This window comes from Sander vitreus, chromosome 12 (assembly GCF_031162955.1).
Source record: "Sander vitreus isolate 19-12246 chromosome 12, sanVit1, whole genome shotgun sequence".
NCBI lineage: Eukaryota > Metazoa > Chordata > Actinopteri > Perciformes > Percidae > Sander > Sander vitreus.
In genome coordinates this window covers 7,210,479-7,233,195 of record NC_135866.1, presented here as the reverse complement: position 1 = coordinate 7,233,195, position 22,717 = coordinate 7,210,479, and the positions used below count along the sequence as shown (strand labels likewise).

The 22,717-nt window shown below is 40.9% G+C and overlaps 1 protein-coding gene across 3 annotated transcripts in view; it reads left to right on the top strand.

Moving 5' to 3' along the window:
• Positions 1-22,717, top strand: part of kcnn1a (potassium intermediate/small conductance calcium-activated channel, subfamily N, member 1a) — a 51,796-nt gene that overhangs the window by 6,373 nt on the left and 22,706 nt on the right. For 2 of the 3 annotated variants that reach the window (XM_078264453.1, XM_078264452.1), the window contains exons 2-4: positions 15,967-16,440; positions 19,327-19,422; positions 22,115-22,533. In XM_078264453.1, the coding sequence (XP_078120579.1) occupies positions 15,967-16,440; positions 19,327-19,422; positions 22,115-22,533 (989 nt within the window). Of the gene's footprint in view, positions 1-1,382; positions 1,477-15,966; positions 16,441-19,326; positions 19,423-22,114; positions 22,534-22,717 lie in introns of those variants that run through there. The other variant, XM_078264454.1, reaches the window with a different exon arrangement.

Here is a 22,717-nt window from a genome sequence, read left to right as displayed (position 1 = left end):
TGCTTTTTTGCACTTCTGGTTGGACGCAAACTGCATGTCGTTGTCTTTGTACTCGTACTCTGCACAATGACAATAAAGTTGAATCTGATCTAAAAAAAATAGTGCAAAATCCTCATTACCATTTCCCAGAGTCCAAGGGGACATCTTCAGATTGTTTACAGTTCACAAGGCCAAAGTTTGAATTTAATTTTAGTAGCAAAGTGGAGCCACAGGATGTTTGGCATTTGTCTTTGATAAATGACTTAAAGGATGAATCGATTATCCAAATTTTTGACTTTAGATTTTGTCGATTAAATAACTAATCGTTTCAGCACTACACATTTGTTCCGAAAACATTGTGCAGGCATTAACTAATAAACTGTCTCTAATTGTTTCTCGTGCGTGCGTGCGTGCATGTCCAGCCAGCCCACCTTTCTGGAGAACATAAGGTTGTATGTGTCATTGCAGAATGGATGGCTTAAGAGGAGGAAAGCTATTACAGTAAAGCTTTTTGTGCAGACCCTGCCAAACTGCAGTCCAACACGGGTATAATCGGCCTATATGATCTGGGAAAGGTCAACACAGCATATTTCAAAGTGGCACTTTCAACCAACTTAGTGTCTCTTTGACGCTGCCTGGAGGATTTAGTGTGGTCGTGTTTACTCGTGGTTGTTTGTGTGTAGAGCTTTGAAACGTAGAAAGTGAATGATTTTGTTCTCTCAGAAACGGGAACAGCAAGTATTTCCTATGAAGAAAGACAACAGTACTTATTTTATTTTTTTTTATTTTTTTTTTTAGTAGATTAGAATATTTCCAGTTTATCTGCTTTCATCCATTTAAAGCTTCTTTTTTTTAGTATTTCATTTCCCCCTGTTTTCTCTTTTAGGTGTTCAGTTTTTCCTATAGCAGAGATTTATTTCAGTAATACCAGAGCACTTGTGTTTTTTTTTTTTCCCCTCTCCTGTCTAAATTAAGGAAAATGCAGAGGTAATTGGGCTGCCTGCCCTCTTAAAAAAACAAAAAAAAACAAGCACTTTGTCTTATCAGTTATGTGTTTGTGTCGGCTTTGCAATAACACTGAGGTAATGTTGAATGCTTGGGCCTCGGAACAATTGATGTCGACAGATCTGCTTACAGCGTTATGATTTACTAGCAGGCTTATGCCAAGAGAAACATTATGTTGATTTAAACTTAAATCGGTCATCTCTCCGCTGTTGTTACAGGGCCCTACGTTTGTTTTTCTCTCATTAGGCGTCCATGTTTCCACTGCCTTGTGCGTTCCAGTCTGAGAGGGCAGCCAACGCCTTGAAAGTAAACACACCTTGCTGAACAATTAAATGTCAGATGAGGGGCACATTTACAGTCCACATCCTCCTGTATATGACGTAGGAGTGCCACTGCTATAGATCCCTGATAAAGCTCCCAATTTTATGAGGAGAGGTAGGTGTGAGCTGTGGGAGCCTCTTAGTTTCGACTGCAGCTGGCAACACACAGGCAGTAAGTATGAACATGAAGCTCTTTTAATAATTGATAGCTGTTTTCCCTATTATTATTTTTGTGTGCGCGGTGTTTAAGTGCTACGCTGCACTCCTGCTCTGAAATAGATTTGTGTTACCATGTGTGTTGCTATGGAGAGATCAGCCTGGTATTGTTGTAGCGCTCTCTCTCGGGGGGTATTGAGTTTGGTCAAGGAATCATATGCAGAAATTGATTAATCTCTTGGATTTACGATGCATTTCACGCTCGCCTTTAACACACGTGCAACACACACACACACACACACACACACACACACACACACACACACACTATTACTGTACTGTAAGTGGTGTTCAAATAGTGCTCCACTTGATATAGTTCATTCGCTTTCCGTTTCATTTGAGTGAGCCAGCACAAGGAGAGGTGTATTGAATTACTTGCAGTCCAGTTGAATACAAAGAGTGGAAAGAAAGCGTGTTGGGGGTTTCCTCAGTCTCCGTGAGCCTCGCTGCTTACTTCCTCCACGGGTAGAGTCACAGCATGGCAGATGTTTTCGCTCCGCCAGCAGTCAATGCAATTTGTAACCGGACTGTTTGACCTCTCATGATGTTTCCCTTTTCTAATGTGTGTTGTAACTTAGAATTTCTTTTCTTTTCTTTTCCTACTCCGTAGCATGCCAAGTCCCCACCACGGCTCTTTGCTTAATAAATGACCGCAGTTCATTTATATGGTAATTCCTTCAAGATGCTAGCCAAGAGATGCCATGTATCACCTCAATGCACATGCTTTATGGCTAATTAGCTTATTGATCTGAGGGCTGTTCCTGCGTTAGGGCATGATCACAACACAAAAGAGTACGGGAGTATGAGTAATGCAGCTGTAAGCAGTAATGTGACATTCATTACAATGCTGGAGAGAGCTCAGTTGTACAACTATGGCTTCGTGCAGGTGTGCGCGCACGCGTCTTCCACATAGCTTATGATATTGCCGACGTGCAAGCTCATTGAGTCATTTCAGTATTGCCTGCTGGCTGTTTTCAAGTGTTTGTTAAACACTGTGTTTGGTGGGAGGGCAGAGGGCAGTAACAAGATGTGAGAGATGTGTGATTTCGTCATACTTTGCTCGCACAATTGAATAACGCTTCGCTTGCAGCCTGCCCTTGAAAATGCAAGTTTGGAGAGCTTCTCCTGCCATTGTGAAATTCTATCCAGAGTGCGTTTGGTTTGCATGTGCGCCAGTCGTGGCATATGAATACATGCGTATGTATATTCGTGATGAGTTCCCTGCTCTGCCTGTGCGCTCTTGCTGGATATGTTTGTTTTTTTGTTTGTTTTTTCTTCTCATCGGGTCTTTATGCCCTCAGGTGAAAGTTTGACTGCTGATCCCCTGAGCTGCCGTTCTACTTAATTTACAGCACATGATACACAACCGTTCCCCTGTAAAACTCAATCACAGCCTCCTCTGGCCACTGATAAATATTCATTGAGGAACAAAAAGCCTCAGCTGATCCGCATCTCGTCAGAAATACTCTGCCTTTAGCTGTTTATAGAGTACAATTTGTTACCTTTTATACAAACAAAACACATCGCGTTGGGAATTCAAATTTAGCCCAAACTCTGATCAGGAGGCCTCTGTGTGTGTACTTTAAGTGTGTTATAGCCTATATACAGATTAGTGTGTGTGTACGTTAAGTGTGTTATAGCCTATATACAGATTAGTGTGTGTGTACTTTAAGTGTGTTATAGCCTATATACAGATTAGTGTGTGTGTACGTTAAGTGTGTTATAGCCTATATACAGATTAGTGTGTGTGTACGTTAAGTGTGTTATAGCCTATATACAGATTAGTGTGTGCGTTTGCTTTGCCGTCGCCAGCTATAGTGGCTCTTCTCCAGCACACAAGCTTTACAAACAGAAACAGGAGACGAGTTGAATGAAGCTGCTTTCCTTAAGCTTTGTCTCCCCCCCCCCCATTACCTCAAATCACCTAGCTGGTGAATATAAAACTGCCATCATGAAAATACAGCAACAGAGTGTGTTTCCATGCACACTAGGGGTGTAACGATACATCGATCTGGATCGATTATATCTATTCAATCCTCAACGATCCAATGCTATCGATACAAAGTGAAAATATCGATACATATCGGCGTCTTCAAGATGCGCCCTTATTTTGGAGTTCCCACTTTATATGTATTTTTTTCATTAAAAAGAGTAGTTTGTTTTTAATGTCTGGAAGAGCAATGAAATTAGTCAAAGTAATGAAATTGTCAAATCATATTTTAGTTGCTTTTTGTAAATATATATAAATGTAACTGATTGTGTTAAATGGGCCTATGGTATCATGGCAGACATTGTGATATCAGTAAATATTGTATTGTTGTCCAAAGAATCTATGTAATATCGTATCGTAATTAAAAGGTGTGATTTACACCCCTAATGCACACTAATATTCCACTATACTTCCGAATATGACAATATTCCAAATTTGATACAGGTATTTTTAAACATTATGAAAGACTTGGATATCAACAGGTTTTTGAATATGCTCAAACATTGGTACGCCGATGTTTTCAAGAAGGTGGTTGAAGGAATGAAATAGGGAGGGAAGTCCACCACCGGTGGAAATCTTTGGGGAAAAATTCCTGTTTCGCACGGCTGCATGTAAACAGCAGAATTAGTGGAATCATTATTTTCATAAGCCATGTAAACAGCTTAGGCAAGTATATTGTCTTTTTCGGAATGAGGGCAAAAACTGAAATATTATGTGAGTGTAAACGTAGTTGCAGTGATCTTCTGAGGTTGGCTTCAGTAAAACATCTGTTCCATGGGGCATCATTCTGGTGTGTGTGTGTGTGTGTGTGTGTGTGTTCTGCTGCATGTGTTTTGTGCACATTTGCATGTTGGTTTGTACCTGCGTTTGTGTGTAAAGGAAGGCGAGTGAGGATAGATGAGTGGGAGGATAGCTTTAGTATATCATTATCATGTGGATGCCACAGTCTTGACTTCAGATGGTAAAGGTCACATTAACTCCATTGCAGCTTCTAGTCATGTGGAAGAGCCTCGTTTTCAGAAATCCTCCACCGTATCGCTGCACTGTAGTCTTTCTCCTGTTTGAGTCACAGCATCGGCACTCCGTGCTTAATTATGCATCTGCAGTCATGTTTACAAAGCGGGTGGAAGTATCACACCCTGTGCGTTAATGGGTGTGAACATGTGTTTGCGGTCCATAATAAAAGCATTGATTTTAGAACAATATATGAATGCTATTTTTGTCTCTTGGTTTGAGTGTTCACACGATGCTGACATGATAGAAATGTTGCACCTCGCTCCCTCCCTCCCTCTCCCTGTTTATCTCCGGTTTATGTTAGCAGTTTCTATGGTGTTCAGCTCCCCTTAGTTCCTGTACAGCCGCTCCAGCCTCCATTATCGGCCTCCCTCTGACTGTTAACCCCTTAATGGGCCAGCGGCCTGCATATTTCCCCTTTTGTTGCTGCCATTTTCTCTTTAACCCTTTCAGAAACAAAGCTGCCTTCCATCTCTTTCTTTTTCATTCTTTGAGAGTCCATTTTCCTTTCCGCTCCCTAGCCACCTCTTCTTCTCTGTCAGACTTCTCTGTCTATTTAAATAGAATCAATTTACACTAAAGGGCCCAGGGGGCATCGGGGAAACTGCTGCACTTAATTCCATAACCCAATCACAGCTAGAGGGTGTTAGCACATTTTCTCAGAACTTTTGTCATGGGAGACGTAATAGAGTAGCATTAAAGACAGCTAGTTTTGACTGTAGTACAGTACGCTGTGGGGTCTGGTTATGGTTCACCTACCTGAAAACAAGATTGTGGTGCAGTAAAGTACACTAAATACAATATATCTGTGTGTTACATTTGCATCTGTGGGTGAATACAATGTGCTGCTTTTCCAACTGGCCTTTGTCTCAGGAAAAAAAGGGGGAGTTCAGAGCCAGATAAGGATATTTAATTAGCTGGAGTCTATGGCGGCTGCAGCAGTCAGAGCATGCAAGAGACGGGTGACATATGGTAAGGGCTCTCTGTAAGTGTGGAGAAGCAATGAAACCCAATATCTTCTCATTTCATCTCGTCACTCTTTCAGTAATTTTCCCATTGGAATGTCAAACATATACTGTCTGCTACGGTAGATAGTCTCATCGTGGAAATGGAAGATAACTAGAATATGGGGAATACAATGGAATGGTTTTCAGATTAACACAGTTTGATATTGAACTTTCTTTTTAATGGTGTTTATTCTCACAGGAAAGTGCACACAGTTGCAGGGAAACCCCTATTTATTTAGTTATTCAGTGGTATTTAAAATGTTTATATATTCTATGTGAGATATTGGCGAGGATTCGGTATGACCCTGAAATGCTAAAACAACGAGAATTCCTCTGATTCCCCATCACTCTCTCTTCCTCTCGCTCTCGTGTCCTCTAGCTTCTCCGGTTCGCTCGCGTCCTCCTCACGTCATAAATCTCAAGCAGGACGTTTCCAGGCAACTCTCCAGTCAATCTTTACTGAGTTTGTTGCGCTATCGATCGGTCCTGTGCTATAGGTTGTCCTGGCTTCTCTCTCCTCTATTGATGTTTTTGCCTCGGGGAACGACAGAAACTGCCTCGGCCCGAATTTACCGAGGGCTCGTTTTTAAATGACTTACAATCACCTTGCAATGAAAATGGAATTTGTCAGGCAATGGCATTTATACATTGATACTGTTGTTGGATCTCAAAAGAGTGAATGCAGTTTGATGAGAGGTCAACATTGTGGAATGGTGGAGTGGTTTATGGGGCACTTAAGGGTGATAATCTCTGTGAGGAATATATGGTTACTGTGGTCCTGTTGGGATGTCAAATAGCCGCCAGGGGAACAGTCACCTAATGAAGATGGTTTAGTCCTCTGGGCCCACGTAGACGTGTGTGTGTGTGTGTGTGTGTGTGTGGACCATGTGCATTATTGGTCATTTTGATGAGTGGAAATAAGTATTGTTATGAGAGGCCATTTAGGTCATTATTCATACTTGTTCTCACACAACATCATAATGTTACACTATACTCTCCTTCACACTACTATGCCCTCTTACATGTGCAGTCACTGACTACATATACAATACTTTTGGTAACGCACAACTATACTTACACTCATGTACTAATTGTACATGTGAATGACAGTGGAGGGTATCAACGTGACATTAATGTGGCTACAGTCACACCCTCTCATTCTACTATTTGTCTCACACATTCATCATTCATCGGTTTCTGTCCTCAAAGAGATCTGCCATTAGCCACATTTATGTAATTTGTCTTTTAAAGAAATACAAAGACAGGCAAATGGTGTAGAACTCCTGACGCGAAATTGCTTGGGAGAGATGAAAATGCCTGCTATCAAAATATCTGCAAGACAGATATGTAAAGTCCAAGAAGAAGCTGAAATGTGCATGTCAAAGACTGGGTCAGCCTCTTCATGGGGGGTTATCGGCACAAATCTGGCATCAATCAAGCAATCAGTCATAATGGTGATTAGATAAAATAAAGAAGATACTTAAGAGAGCTGATTCGTGCAATGTGAAAATGCTCTTCTGGTCCCATTTCCATGTACAATGTCAAACCTCAAGGAGAAGGTTTTAAGGAGGCCTTTACACATCAACATCAACACTGAGAATATGTGATGTGAGATATTATATTTCTGCCATCACCCATCTAACCTGGAATAGGCTCTTCTTTTTTTATTCCAATGGCATGTAAAGTGCAGTTTTAATATTTTAAGTTAAGTCCTGTGAACCTTCCCTCTGTACAAAAAAAAGTCCTTACACCAGCCTTTCGTTCTTCAGATATTAAAAATTGTCATTTTCTCATATTTTGTTACATCATAGAAATACATTCTGTAATACAATAAACCAAATAGAGCTAAATAACGGGAGCAGAGCAAAGATTTCAGGAATCTGAAAGTAACTTTTCACAGTTGTAGGAGTTAACTAAATGAACTAAAACTGCAATTGCTTTTATTATTAGTAGTATGCTATTATTAAACTTATAATACTTATGATAGCAGCCTGATATTTCATATAACAACCTCTACTAGGAAAAACTGGTACATTCCAAAAGTCCATTTTAATTCAGTGGTCTTTTTTTCTTATTACTGCCTTTTTTTTTCTTGACATCTACACTCTTAGACACACCTGAGTTATGTTTTAAGATGCTTTCTGACAGAAACACTCTACTCGGACTCTTCGGCTGTTGAGTCATTTATGAGCGGTTTTTACCACTTGTCAGTGCAAACAAACATACTGGACTTTGAGTGGTCCTACTGGCTTTTTTCCAAGTGATGAGTCTTTCTCTGGGAAACCATCTTTGCTTAAGTGACATTTACTAGTTTCCGGAATATTCTGCGGTATTAAGGGCTGTGGATGCCTTCTCTTTTCTCATTTAATAATCACATTTGAATAAGTCTGTTGTCTCGTTAGATAGCGCAACAACAATCCAACAATAATGTTAGGAGATTAATGCAGGTCCATATTTGCCAAACGTTTGCCTTTTGGAGTATTGGAGTGACCCCGATCCCCCATTGGGGTTGTAAACAGGAGGTGTAATGTTGCTATGGAGTCAGTCAGTTAGCTGTAGGCGACAGTTTTGACAGTTGAGCGGGTTTTTTTAGCTTATAATTGTTTACATTTTGGCAAATTGGCACCATTTAAAGTATGCAGAATAAGCTATTAGCAATTCATGTTTGCAATGTATCACTGGGTTACGTTGATACTAAAGACAAAACTTACAAAGCGGAATTATAGACTTGTAGTCTCAATGGACATTGGAGATGAAGATATCCTTGAAAATGGTAAGTCACACTGAATCTCAAACTCTTTGTATTATGTCTGTGTGTTCACATTTGGCTGAGTTATAAGTCCGAGAAGGAGGAGCCCTCAAATGAGGCGGTGGGTGTCCCACAAGGACAGTAACCCCCCCCATCAGTTCTAACCCCAATCTCCCTAGGACCTAGTTTATGAAACACAAACTCACACAGGTTCACATGGAGTAATCTAGTTGGGTCCTAATTATAATAGCATTGTGTCTCTGTTGAACACAGCGAGTTATTAGTCCTAACAATAACCCATTCCCACAGGCATGACCCTTTTCTTCCATAACCTATCCATAGTAGCTGGTGTATGTAGCTACAACCCTGTATTTATCATGCATTAATTACTTGTTTTGAAAGATGTTTTTAAAATCATCTGTAGATTTTTAATCAAATGTGCACATAGTAGTAAAATACACAAAAAAAGAATTAGTGCCACATCAGATGACTCATAGTTGGAGTGAATATGATATTTAAAGGATGCCAACACTGAACTAACAGTAATATAATCTCATCTTGTTTTTGTGACTTAATGCGTGCCGTTGTGCCGTTTTCCCCCCCTCTCATTATTTGCCTCAGTAAAGGTTATAGCTTCCCTGAGGGGACTGCAGTGCTGAACTTGGTGTTTTTTTTAATTGTATTGTGTGGAGATGTTATTGTTGCCTTTTTTATTCTCTGGCTGAGTTGCTGTGCTGGGTCTTTCCTCTGGGGATTCCATTAAGGCCCTTGATAATAATGGATGCTACACTGAAGACCTGGACCACTTTCAACTAATCGTCGGGTTTGTCCTGTGTCACGTGTGCCTGCTTGGTTCTTTTGGGGAATGATTGTAAAGATTTACAGAGAATATGTATATTATATACGTTTTGGGACCGGTTGGTAGGATTGCTGTGGACGAAGTACACGCTGTGATACACTGGTGAGAGCAAATTATTTTTAAGATCATTTTTTTTGGGCTTTTCCACCTTTAATCGATAGGACAGCTGGGTGAGAGGGGGGGAAGACATGCAGGAAATCGTCACAGGTCAGACTCAATCCCTGGACCTCTGCGTCGAGGCATAAGCCTCGAAAGTACATGTGCGCCTGCTCTACCCACTGAGCCAACCCGGCCACAGTATCCAGTTAATTTAAATAGCTCCCTTTACTGTATTGTGTGAACAGTTAACTTAATTGACTATTGTATGTGGCATTTTCTTCTGCGGGGTGCAAATGTTCCACCAAAACAAGTCCATCGTCGCTGCGTCCGGAGCTTAGCGCCGCCCAAGACGATTGTGATTGGTTTAAAGAAATGCAAACCACCCACAGCGGGGTTTTTTTTCACCTATCCCAGTGATGTGCCAACTGTATGAGAAGCATGCCTTCCTTAATCAAGTCATGTGATCACTTTGGTCTGTTGTAGCATTACGGATGTTACACACTGAACATGTACAATATGCACAATCAGACATGAGTAGAAGTGGGACTGGAAATGTTTGAATAAATGTATGAGGTGAAAACTCATACAAAACTCACTTGGCTTTTCATGTGCTTCACTGTACTCCAGTCTTGACACACACACACACACACACACACACACACACACACACACACACACACACACACACGTGAGCTGCTCACTTCAGTGCAGATCAAGCTGTCGCACTCTTGCCGATCGTTCCAGACATGTGAAGTCGGCGCGAGAATATTCTGTGAAAAACTCTTTGAACGTCAGCTGCCTCTTCAATCTCTGGGACTGTGGTGTCTTCGTGAAACACTTACAACAGCTTTGACGTATTCCGCAGTAGGTCAAAAGCAGCCATTATTTAACAGCAGACATCCCTACAGAGATATAAGGGCATGAAGTATAGGGCGATAAGATCTCGGCACACAGAGGCTCACCCTTTCTACTACTGCAAAGAAATAGCATTTCTTCTTGGACACTGATAAAGATGACACAGTTTAATTCATAGTGAAACATATGTACGCCTATGCTATTAATTATTTTCAGCATTAGATACTCTAACAAGATCGCATTAAATATATATTGTTTATTTCCCATCACTGCAGCTGCGATGGAGGATTTTCCTTTATGAATGTGGGGCTGCAGCCGCTGGTTTTCCTCCCGTCTTTACCAGCGCTGAGTAATGATCCACATGCTGGTCCGGGATGGACGGAGGAGCCCTGATGCCTGCTGGCCTGTCAGAGAAATGTGCCAGCGTCTAGTGTGCAGGGACAAACTGGAGAGTGTAGCCTGCAGCTCTCAATCACTCCAGGGGCTGGCAAAGACGCCCACAGGGAGCTGTCTTCCCTCTCTTTTATTTATCTCTTTCTCCTTCACCCTCTCCGTCTTTCCTGTTTCCTCAATTTCTGCCTTTTTGTGCCGCTCTTCCCTCTTCCTTGTTCTCTTTCGTGTTCCTCCTTTCATGTCAGCCTTGTCAGCATCCGTTTGCAAATTGTACACACTCACATACACGTGGATCTTCTCAAACAATTCCTCCTCGCGCTTGTTTCGTCGATGCACACTGTCTGCGTCAATATCCAACCTAATCTGCTGCCTGGCTTAGGCTCAGCTTGTTCAACTAGCACACATATGCACACATCCACCCACCCACATACAACACACACATAATTAAACAGACCGGCACCCACATGCTCAAACTCACAAACAAACACGCAGAATTGAACACACTTGATTTTAGAATGCACAATTCCATTTTTAGGGTAGATAAGCCTTTAACACTGCAGCACAGAAGCACCACACAACACTAAAGAGTGAGGATTTTCTATTAGATTTGAGCCGGCTGGAGAGAGAGACAGAGAGAGGGAGAGGAGCGAGGCAGAGAGTTGCCTTCATTTAAACTGTTCTGCACTGAGGCTTTTCAATTTGATTATGAGGCTCCATTTCATAGAGCCTGGATGCTGCGTGCCATTCAAAATGAAATTGAGCCATCGGTCGGCTGGACAAGCAGCCTCCCTGCGTCTCCTCTGTGGAGGCATCATGGGACGACAAGGGCAATGCTGGCCCGCCGTGCCCTTTCACTGCACTGTTTAGGAAATCTGGCTAAGTGGGCGGGAGTATGGAATTGATTGAGGCTGCTTTGAGGTTTTGGAGTGTGATGCAAGGACTCCTGCTGCAAAGTCTGTGAAGGACTCCTTACTTAGCCTGACGTTTTCCTCTGTTTATCTTCTTGGTGTTTTGTCTAACTTCCTCAATGTGCCTGTACATACTGTATATGTATATATTCTCTCTCCTATTTGTCCCTCTTTTAAGCTCAAAATCATTCCCCGATGCTTAGAAATGCAGACAGTCCGTGTTCATACAGACTGACTAATAGGACAGTTGCCCATATTTGGGTCAGTCCTGACCTGGATCAGTGACTGATGATCACCAGAAACTGGTAACTAAAGCTGAGGATGTAACAGCAGCCCTGTTCTCATGGTGTCCCATCATTAATCCTGTTCATTTACGTTATTGGAACAGCACTTCCTGGGACATTCTCCTTTTACATCTTAGGCTCTTGGCTGTCACTACATGGCCTTTTTACTCTGATCGATCGACATGTAATTGGAAACCATATTAGGGTGCATTTTGCATCTCATTTTATAGCGTTACTGTTTACAATATATCGAAATGTTGTAAGGGCAGAATAATTATCTTTGAGAAAAGGTCTCTGTTTTTTTTAAATGCATTGCCATTGGTCCACTCTCACCTAAATGAACAGAGGAACCCATAGCTTTGCAAAGCCAGATTACTTTTACATACTAGCTTCATATGCATTTAAATACATTTTATTTAGACAGTTGGGAGGAATTTATTAAACACATTATTCATGTGTGTTCAGTTTGAAATTCCATGGCAAAAATCACTGAGAGCCCATACATGTTAAACAGTTGATTCCACATTTCTTTTGTTATGCTTAATTTCTTTTCGTTTTTCCCTCTTGAAGAGCTGTAAACAGACGGGTCAAACGCATGCCAGTGGTATGTTTGTCCAGTACGGAGCAGGGAGGATTCATGTCTTAAGAGTAGGCTGTCAATCATTTATTGTACAGTCATACTTACTCAGAGTTCACTCTGCTCTATGAACCAACACCTTGAACAAATATGAACAAGGACGTTCCTTGACTCACTGGTGTCTCATAAACTGTGGTGGTAGAACAGACTGGCTATTGATCACAGGGCTGGTGGTTTGAGCCTTGAGCAACGTACTGAACAATTATACTCCCAATACTGTGTTTCAGTAGATAATAGAGCCCGACCGATAAAGGATTTTAAAGGCCGATATCGATACAAATATTTGGTGATTTAAAAATCCAATATTCCGATATATCGGCCGATGTATTTAATTAAAAAAAACAACATAACAAACAGATTTCCCTAACATTAGTTATTTGTTTATTTAGGAGTCCTCACTAAAATAATACAATAATGCGGTTTAAGAATGAACTTGTTTGATTTATTGTAACAGAACATCAAAATATAAAGTTCTGACAAATAAAATGTATAAAAATACAAACTTAAGATATGAAACTGAAAGGGTTAAACATGAGTGTTGCCATCAATGGACGTTGTAGAGCGTCCTCTGGTGGACAAACTATGCAACGCCAACACTCAGAACATGGTTGAAGGGTGTTTCGTCCGTTTTTTTTATTTTATTTTTTTAAATATTCATTTATCGGCCGTTATAAATGCCGATACCGATAGTTTGGAAAATGCAGAATATCGGCCGATAATATCGGCCCGCCGAAATATCGGTCAGGCTCTAGTAGATAATGTCCTATAACGCCTCAAAACCATTTGAGCAACGTTTTCTACAAACATGCACATTCTTTTTCTTTTTCTCAGATATTCTAGCCCAGGACCCACATTTACATATCAAGCATCTCAGAACCACTCTGAAAGTTTGACTGGGTCTAAAAATACTCTGAGCTCAGAGGAGCAGCTTCAGAGTTATTTACTTCCTACACAAAAGCTAGGAAATTCTCTTTTGACGATGAATGGCATCATGTTGTGACACTGAAAAATAAAAGAATAATGATATTTTGTATAGTTGCTCAATACAAGTTGTGCTGGAGATTCGACACATTTAGCAGACTGGCAGGCAGATCTAATCTAGAGCTTGATGCAGGGGAAAAAGGCTATTTACGCACTGGTGAAGACTTATAAATATTTAACAAAACGTATTAAAATAGCCTACAAAAATGACCTATACAGTTTCATTGCGTACACCACTTGAGTTCAATCGAGCGATATTTTCTTATGCTGCTCAGCCAGTCCGTGCATTAAGATGATTTTGCACTGCTGCTGGTCTTCTGTCATAGTCTTCAGTGATATTTTTTATATTGATATAGAGTTGTAGCTGCTGATGCTGAGAAAACTCCAAGCAGCATCAAAACTTTTGTCATTTTGTTTCAGTAAAATGATGAAATATGGAGGGATTCTAATGCGTGTTGCTGTATCTCCTTTGTTTCCAATAAATTGTAAATTGCAAAAATTAACCTTTTGCGGATTGAAAAAATAAATAAATCGGTATCGAGACATTTAATCCACTCTGCACCTTTTTAAGGACCTTTTTATTGAGTTAATTCAATTTGTTAAACTGAAATCAAAATTGCAAAAAGCAGCACTCCCTGTTCTATTTTTATCCTCCAATAAAGAACAGCAGCTTGACCACTATTGCCATATCAGCATCTCTTTGCACAGTATTTCCTGTCATTCAAACTTAAAGTTCACTCACTGGATAGTCTTCAAAAGCGTAGAGGGGTCCTAATGGCACAGATTAAAAAGCAATTTAATAGAGAAAAGGGGATTAGAAACACTATGGGCTGCACTAATCCTTAACCTTTAGTCCTGTTCTCATGGAGCCACAATATGCGCAAAGACGATAGCATCACAGGACTGGAGTTAGTAAATTTCCATTAGGGCCGCCCTTCTTTATTCCCACCAGCACATTTAAAGGCATTAGGCGTGCTTTGTCAAGGCTAATACAAAGGGCCAGCAGTGCTATCACACACCCCCGACTTGTTTCGGAAAAAAGCACTGTTCCATGTGAAGTTTTCATAAGCCATTATGATAATCTGCCCGAGTCTCTGAAGGGCAGAAGATAGACAGGCAGATAGATGCTTCTGGGGTGACCGCTTCACAGCCTCAGCACGGATTGAACATTTTCTGTCTGCGTAACCTGGGACAGAAACTCACTCCTCATCTGCCAAGAAGAGCAGACACGATAGACGACTCAATGCAAGAAGAGAAGAGTCTGCACGGCTAGGGTCAGAAAAGAAAAAATAGGAACATTTTGTACAGGTAAAGAAGTAAAATAAGTTTTAAAAAAAGTTTAATATATGCTCTCCTATCTCGGTGAAATAAGAAATGATATACACAATATACTATTTAGTGGTTGAACGTGTGAATATACAGTATGTATGTGTGCTTTGCAACTTGCCCCTAAGTTTCCCCTAACCTCAGCAGACTCTTATGTACAGTTTCAAAGGAAATGGGTTCCCTTGTTTTCCTCTTAAAATAGTGGGAATCTCACATTTGGTCTCTGTGACACGCCTGATTTGAGAAGGTCCCCATTTCTTCTTTTTTCGTTCTCTTTTGGGCAGCCTGCTTCTAATCTCTGCAGGAGAAGACTGTTTCTCTAATAGGAAACAGGGTCACGCCGAGCATTAATCATTCATATCTAAATTTGTGCAGTGCAAAGATTCAATTTTCTGCACTTTGTAGGGTCCGCTATTGGTTATATGGTTTTATTTATACATCAAAGTCCATTCATTATTTATTTGTTTTGACCAATCCACTTTTGATGCCATTTTCTTGAAGGAAAAAGCTTTCCACTCTTGTGAAATGGTGATTATCGTTTTTTTTTGTTTTTTTTAAAAAAAAATTTCCCCCCCCCCCCCCCCAACACTTCCTAACACAGGCTTGAACTTAAAATGAACAACCGCATCTCCGTTACCTGCTCTGTTTGTTTCCCAAGAAAGAAGAATATTTGGGACTTTGGAACAAGAACGGTTGATATTTTGGTTCATACTGTATGTTCATCACATGTCCTGCTGAGCACTAAATCCGTCTGCTTTTATAACTAAAAATTGTTTTGCAAGATCCTTCCCTCTCTGTGCCCTCTCCAGAGCCACAGCGATGTAACTCCCACATCAGTGCTCTATTTAAAGTCTGAACCTGTATCAACCTACTGTCAGCTTTTACACCTTTTATGTTGTGATAGTATTGTGTTTAACACTTTTTTTTTTTTTGGACCTTTTATTCATTCATTTGTAAATTAATCCCCCCCCCCCCAAAAAAAATAATTAGTAACTGAAGCATCTTCCCCTCTCAAAGGCATGAGCTCCTTCCTGTGAAATAATTCTAGTCAAAACACAACAGGAGGGCTCAGTCCAGTTAACTTTAATTTGTTTTGTTTTTTAAGATTATTTTTTGGGGCATTTTAAGCCTTTATTTCCACAGGACAGATGAAGACATGAAAGGGGAGAGAGAGAGGGGGAATGACATGCAGCAAAAGGCCGCAATATGTGTGCGCCTGCTCTACCAACGGATCTAACCTGGCCACCAACCCAGTTAACTTTTAAAAGAGAAAATCAAAGTTAGACCCATACCTTGGAGTGAACTGTGCCTGTGTATATTTAGCACTCTTCTTCCTGTTCACAGGCCACTACTGAGCAGAAGAAGCTGAGCCATGCTGGATCCAAGCCCTCCCTCTCCGAGAGCAGTGGCCGACTCCCTCAGATAGCCATGAACACCTGCAAGTACAATGGCGGAGTGGTGAGACCACTAGTGGGCAGCCTGGCGTCCTCGTCGCGCCGCAACCTCGCAGAGCTCGACTCGGAGACGCAGCCGTTGCAGACGCTGCACAGCTCTGGCCTGGAGGTGGTGGTGTCGAAGGGCAACGGCGGCGAAGACCCCAGCAAGGCGTCCAATGAGAGCTTGGTCAGGGAGGGCAGCGGGCATAGCGGAGGCAGGGCGCCGCAGAAGAAGAACAGGGACATTGGCTACAGGCTCGGCCACCGGCGGGCGCTGTTTGAGAAGCGGAAGCGGCTCAGCGACTACGCACTCATCTTCGGGATGTTTGGGATTGTTGTCATGGTGACAGAGACGGAACTGTCATGGGGGGTTTACACTAAGGTAGGCTGTGTATGTATGTGTGTGTGTGTATGTGTGATGCATGAGTGGGAGCTTTGTGTGTTGTCACTGCTATTGTTAATTTTTGATTTTGTGTGGGGTTGGCAGCTGTCACATTTATGAAGAGTGATTATTAGCACAGACACTGACATACATCATCTAACAAAGGTGATGGGAATATTGCACAAATCCAAAGGAGTGTCACATGATCTATACTATGACTAACAGTCTATCGATTGGATAAAATCATAAGTCAGTAATTTCTTGACTATAGGCCTGCTTTTGTTACTAGTTTTTAGATTTTCTTTAAATATGCACTTTTTCATTATTTGCATCAGATTGGCGTTTAGCCAAAGGATTGGTTCCACTACTGGTGCCATTGTGGCTGTCGGTCATTCCCTGTGAAGCCAGCATCTAAAATCACTAGCTCACAGCAGGAGAGGTAGATGGAGAGGGGGATAGCGGAGGAAAGGGGATGAAGAGAGATACAGATTTAGGCAGAGCGAGAAAGATAAAGACGAGTACAGATGAAGAATAAGGTCAATAGGAGTGAAAGATAGAAATGATGTTCCAAATGCCCAACAGCATCATTTACTTTTAGCAGCTCAGAGTGGAGATGACACAGCACACATTAGGAAGGAACACGTGGAACTCTAGAACAAGGACATCAACAGATCAGTTGTTGTCAGAGTAATGGTGACCAGGTCACCACCCGTTGACCTGCTGTTGTCCTTCTGTATCAGCCAGTCACTTTTGCTGTGTCAGGGTATTTTGGGAAGAATATCATGCACTTAGAGCAACTTTTCAAGAATATTAACAAGGATGTTTACTTGGGAGCTGACATTGCAGTGCCCTGCAGTATATTTTAGGTCACAGAACAACAAGCAATTGTTGTTCTGTGAAAATTTCAAGTCATGGGTCTGGCTACCTAACTAATGTAAGTCCAATATTTGCTCTTGTTGTAGCTCGGTTTTGGTTTTTACCAACATGTAAGAAATTTAAGTGGGTTGTGTTACACTCGCCTATATTCAAAAGCTATAGTTGCCAACTCTGTCTATTCACCGGCTAGTTGCCAATTTGGATTTTTTTTACCGGCTAGTTGCCAACTTTGTATCTTCTCCTCTCCAAGGATTATTTGTTATCCAAAATTTGAGATTAATTCATGATCTGTATTGTCAGAAATGTTCAAATCTTAAATGTTTTTGCATGGAAAACTTTTGGTATGCTTTCAAAAATCATCAGCATTGAGTACATTTGTAGTTAATGGGCTGAAACATACGAAACCACTGATATGTTTCATGAGTGATCGATTTTTGTTGTCAGATCTATTTGAGTTTTTGATTGTGTGTGTGTGTGTGTGTGTGTGTGTGTGTGAAATATAGTAAGTCGCCGTGATAATCCATAGGATGATTAATGGGGTTTTGAAAAGTCAATAGGTTGATTGTAACTGCTACTGAGTGGAATGCAGTCTGTTCATCAAGCTGACCTCAACTGAAAATGGAAGTAACTTCCATCTCTGAGTGGCACAGCAGCACCCCCACCCACATCAGACAGGTAGCATGTGCTGCGGATGGTCCATTTTCCATCTCATGTCACATTACACAGCAGACAATTGAGGCTCAGCCAAGGTTTTCTGAGCCCTGAAGGAGGGAAACACGTTAAGAGGCAGTGAGCCCTGGGACTGAAAAATCCTTGAACCGCTGGCAGGTGGATTAATTGGTTTACTTAATGTTATTTCACCAGGGACTTTTCAAAACAATTTCAGACATTAGAATATCTTGAGAACTTGTCGTCGACCCGAGGGGCAAAGCAATCTAGTTGATAGCTAAAAATACATTTTGTAATATGGACCACCTAAGGACAGCGTAATATTGGGCAGCTCTCACTGTCATCGCACGATTATGAATGATATTTCCACTTCTGTCGTTCTTGCCGTTGTTATAATATCAACCCTATGATAATTAGACTGCCGCAGAGTGGCATTTTTACACCATGGATGTTAAATTGATTTATCAAATGGCATTTTACAAACATAAAGGGGGTGACTTAAGTAGTACAGGTTCTCATTTCCTAGATCTATTGCCCCCCATGTACACACACACACACACACACACACACACACACACACACACACACACACACACACACACACACACACACACACACACTGCAGCGCTATCATCCAGCTGGCCTATTTATCACCAGCAACACTCAACTGTGGTGCCCCCCCTCCTGCTAATGCTACCCTTGCCTTTTCTGCACCTACCATTAAATGGAAAGTCCCCCTGTAAGTGCTGGGCTTTGATTAATTGGTAGTTTAGATGGTGGGCAACAGCATCCATAGATAATATCAAGCTGCACCTACACCTGCAGCTGCATTGTTTAGCAACATCCTGACTGTGCTGTTTGTGTGTAAAACGCCATTATCTGCTCTCAGTTAGACGTTTATGCTAATAAGTACTCTGTGTGTGTGTGTGTGTGTGTGTGTGTGTGTGTGCGCAGCTGTTTATACTCGTGTATGCATGTGTTTATATATTGGATATTTTATTCTACCCATCTAAGCCAACATTAGAAGCATTTGTTTTCAATGTAACTAAACACTTCCAGATTTGAAATTCTGAGTAACCGTAAATACACTCAGCTTTCACTTGAATCTATTTTGCTCCACTATCTCATTTCACCTTGTTGCTAAGCAGTGACATACAACTCAGAAATCGTTGGTTTTATAGCGATAAGTTAATATTGCAATCTATTAAATACGCAATGAACACAAGGAACACGTCATCTTGTTATTGCCCTAAGATGTGATTGTATACAGTATGTGTTAATTGTGTTCAATTAACATGGCTATTTCTAATATCTCTTTCCTGTCTTTTTCTCTCACCATAGGAATCTTCATACTCATTTGCACTGAAATGCCTTATCAGCCTTTCCACTGTTATATTGCTTGGTCTTATAATAATGTACCATGCCAGGGAAATCCAGGTGAGTCTACCACATAAACAAATACTTGATTTTATTCATTATACCAGCAACTTTTGGTATCAGTGTTGTGATGATGATGATGATAAGGATTTCTGATTTGGCTTTTGCAAAAGAATATTGAAATACTATTTTAATTGTGCTAAAAAGTAATTGCAATGACAAATGAATTTATGCTCACAATAATATATACATTTATGATATACAGTTATTATATTATAAAGTATGGTACACACTAAAGGAATGTACACATATACATTTATTTGATTGAAAGTGATGACAGTCACGACACATTCAGGTTGTCTTGTTTATACATAGCACCGCTTTTTTTTTTTTTTACTTTTCAAAATGAATAACATTACCATTAAGTATAAATATAATCCAAAAACACAATGCAATGAGAATCTGTTGACCAAATCGCTGATATTATTTTAGGTTTTCTTCGCAGCCTTTTAATTGCATCTCAGTTTATGTTGTTTTTGTTGTTGTTCTGCTTGATGGGGGGTCCGTTTCAGGAAGGAGGTTTAACAAACTCTGAGTCTAACCCTGATGTCTGAGTTGATTTACCCTGAGGTGGGAAACTCAGAGTTTTCGGTTCCAGAACAGCTGATATGAGTTGGTTCAATCAACTCAGAGTATGTTCACGCGCGTGCACCACCACAATAAAAAGGCAGCATGAACGATTCACCATGGTAACAACCACAAACGGGTCGGCGGAAATACTCATGCGCACAAACAGCGGGTTTGAACATGTATTTCGTTTAGGGCTGTCAATCGATTAAAAAATGTATTCTAATTAATTACATACTCTGTGATTAATTACTCGAAATTAATCGCATACATAATTAACGGTGCCTGAACCGATACTTTTTAAGAAAGTAAAAAAAGAAAAGAAAAAAAAAGAAGGGTACTAAACAACAGTTGGTGACATTAAAGAACGGCTTGTTTATTGCTAAGGCCATATGGTCAAAATTAAATGATTTAATAATAATGTATAACAATAACTTATTTCACTAGTAAATTGCTGTTGAACGACAAAAACATCAACCAGATGGGAAAAGGACATTTACAATAACTTCAAATGCACCACGAGGCTGTAGTTTACCAGTGTCAACGCGCCGTCTGTGTTGTTTCTCCCACGGCAGCTGCAGATTGTTACATCCCGGTGTTGAATCCTCTACAGTAAAACACAGTCAAACTTTACACCGTTTAGCGTTAGCGGTCAGCATTGTAACCGTGTTTAACCCAGCTACTAGCTAGCGGTAGGCTAACGTTAGCTGCTGTTGAGTATAGTGTTAACTAGCATCACATGCAGCGGGGTTTGTGTTTCCTGTAACGTCTGTTTCAGAGCAGCAGAGAGAAGCGCAGACATATCAGTGACACCAGATTTTCGTCTGTATGCAAACGTCAATATGGAATGGATTAATCTGCGTTATTTTTTTTAACGCGTTATTTTTTTCTCAGATTAATTAATCGAAATTAACGCGTTATTTTGACAGCCCTAATTTCGTTAAAAAATCAAGACAGCGGCTGCTGCTGCAACAGAGAGAGAATTGGTGTGGGAGAAAATTGCTGCTCCAGTCAATGCATAAGCATTAACAGTGTATTAATTTCATATTTAATCACAGTTAACTTATAATATTACTGGTGAAAACTGGAATTGTATTACACCTATAATTTCATTTGGGTGCAATCCTGCGGGCGTAAGAAAAAAGTAAAGTAAAAAGTAAGCTAGGCCTACTACTATGTCCCATTCTGAGGCTGCAGCACCATGATCATTAACAGAATTATAATGTATAATAATGTATTTCTTTTTAATGGCTCTCACTGGTTTGTGTCCAGGGAACAACTACAAAAAACGTTTCAGAGCGAGTCACACTTTTCTGACGGCTACAGTGGCTTTACTATTACAGTGTGATCCGCATCACCAATAAAGAAAAATGCCGTTTGCGAAAAACGTAATGCGACACAAAGAATCTGCTTGGATGTTAAAGCCTAAAACGGGATCGTCGACAAAAGGACATGACATGTTTGAGGAAAAAAACGTTTTATAATCTGCCTAACAATAAGTTTTATTTATTAAGTGTTTATTCATGCAGATAACAAACTGCATTAAAATGTGCCTGATACAGACTGAATGAATGAGGAAATGAGTGAGAAGAAAAGCTGCTCCCGACCAGGTTAGGTTCACAGACTCAGTTACCATAGTAACTGACTCTGAGGTTAAGTTACCTCCCTTTCTGAAACGGGAAACCCAGAGTTTCCCTCATCTCAGGGTTAACAAACTCAGAGTTTTCACTAAACCTGCTTTCTGAAACGGGGCCACTGAACTGATCTGAGACTTATAACATTTGAATTAAATTCAATATCCAAATCTTGGTTGCCACTTTGTTATGGCTACTGGATTACACCAAAAGCAACATTTCTAGTTTAAAAAAAAAACAAAACTTTTTACTCTAATTCAGCATGACTTCTTCAGATATTGACTAATTTCAGATGAAATCTGTGGGTTTGATTCGATATGTGCCTCACAATCTGAGCTTGTAATGATAAATACTTTGAAGGAGTGTGGGGGTTGAAGAGGATGGGGAAAAATGGGAGAAAATGCTAATAAAACAAAATCTGAAACGCCAAACTACAAGTGTGAGGAAGATTTTTAAAACAAGTCCATTGGTGTATGTCTGTATTTCTTCAGCTGTTTATGGTCGACAATGGTGCGGACGATTGGAGGATAGCCATGACGTACGAGCGGATCTTCTTTATCGTGCTGGAGCTGCTGGTGTGTGCCATCCATCCCATCCCGGGCCAGTACGTCTTCACCTGGACGGCGCGGCTGGCCTTCACCTACACGCCGTCGGTGGCCGATGCTGACGTGGACATTATCCTCTCCATCCCCATGTTCCTGAGACTCTACCTGATAGGCCGAGTCATGTTACTCCACAGCAAGCTGTTCACGGACGCTTCGTCTCGCAGCATCGGCGCCCTCAACAAGATCAACTTCAACACGCGCTTTGTCATGAAGACCCTCATGACCATCTGTCCAGGAACTGTTCTGCTGGTGTTCAGTATATCCTCCTGGATCATTGCTGCATGGACTGTGCGCGTCTGTGAGAGGTAAACACACGGTTGTGAATAATGGATGTTGCTGGGGACAGATTGAAAAACAAAATGGCTGATGCACATTCACGCGTTGTGTGGATTACTAGGTGCCTTTCTTCCTTCACTCTCGTCTCCGTTTTGTCCCAGGCTTCTTAGTGTTAGCCTTGTTTTCAATCGCTCAACTGCAGTGGTCCAAATC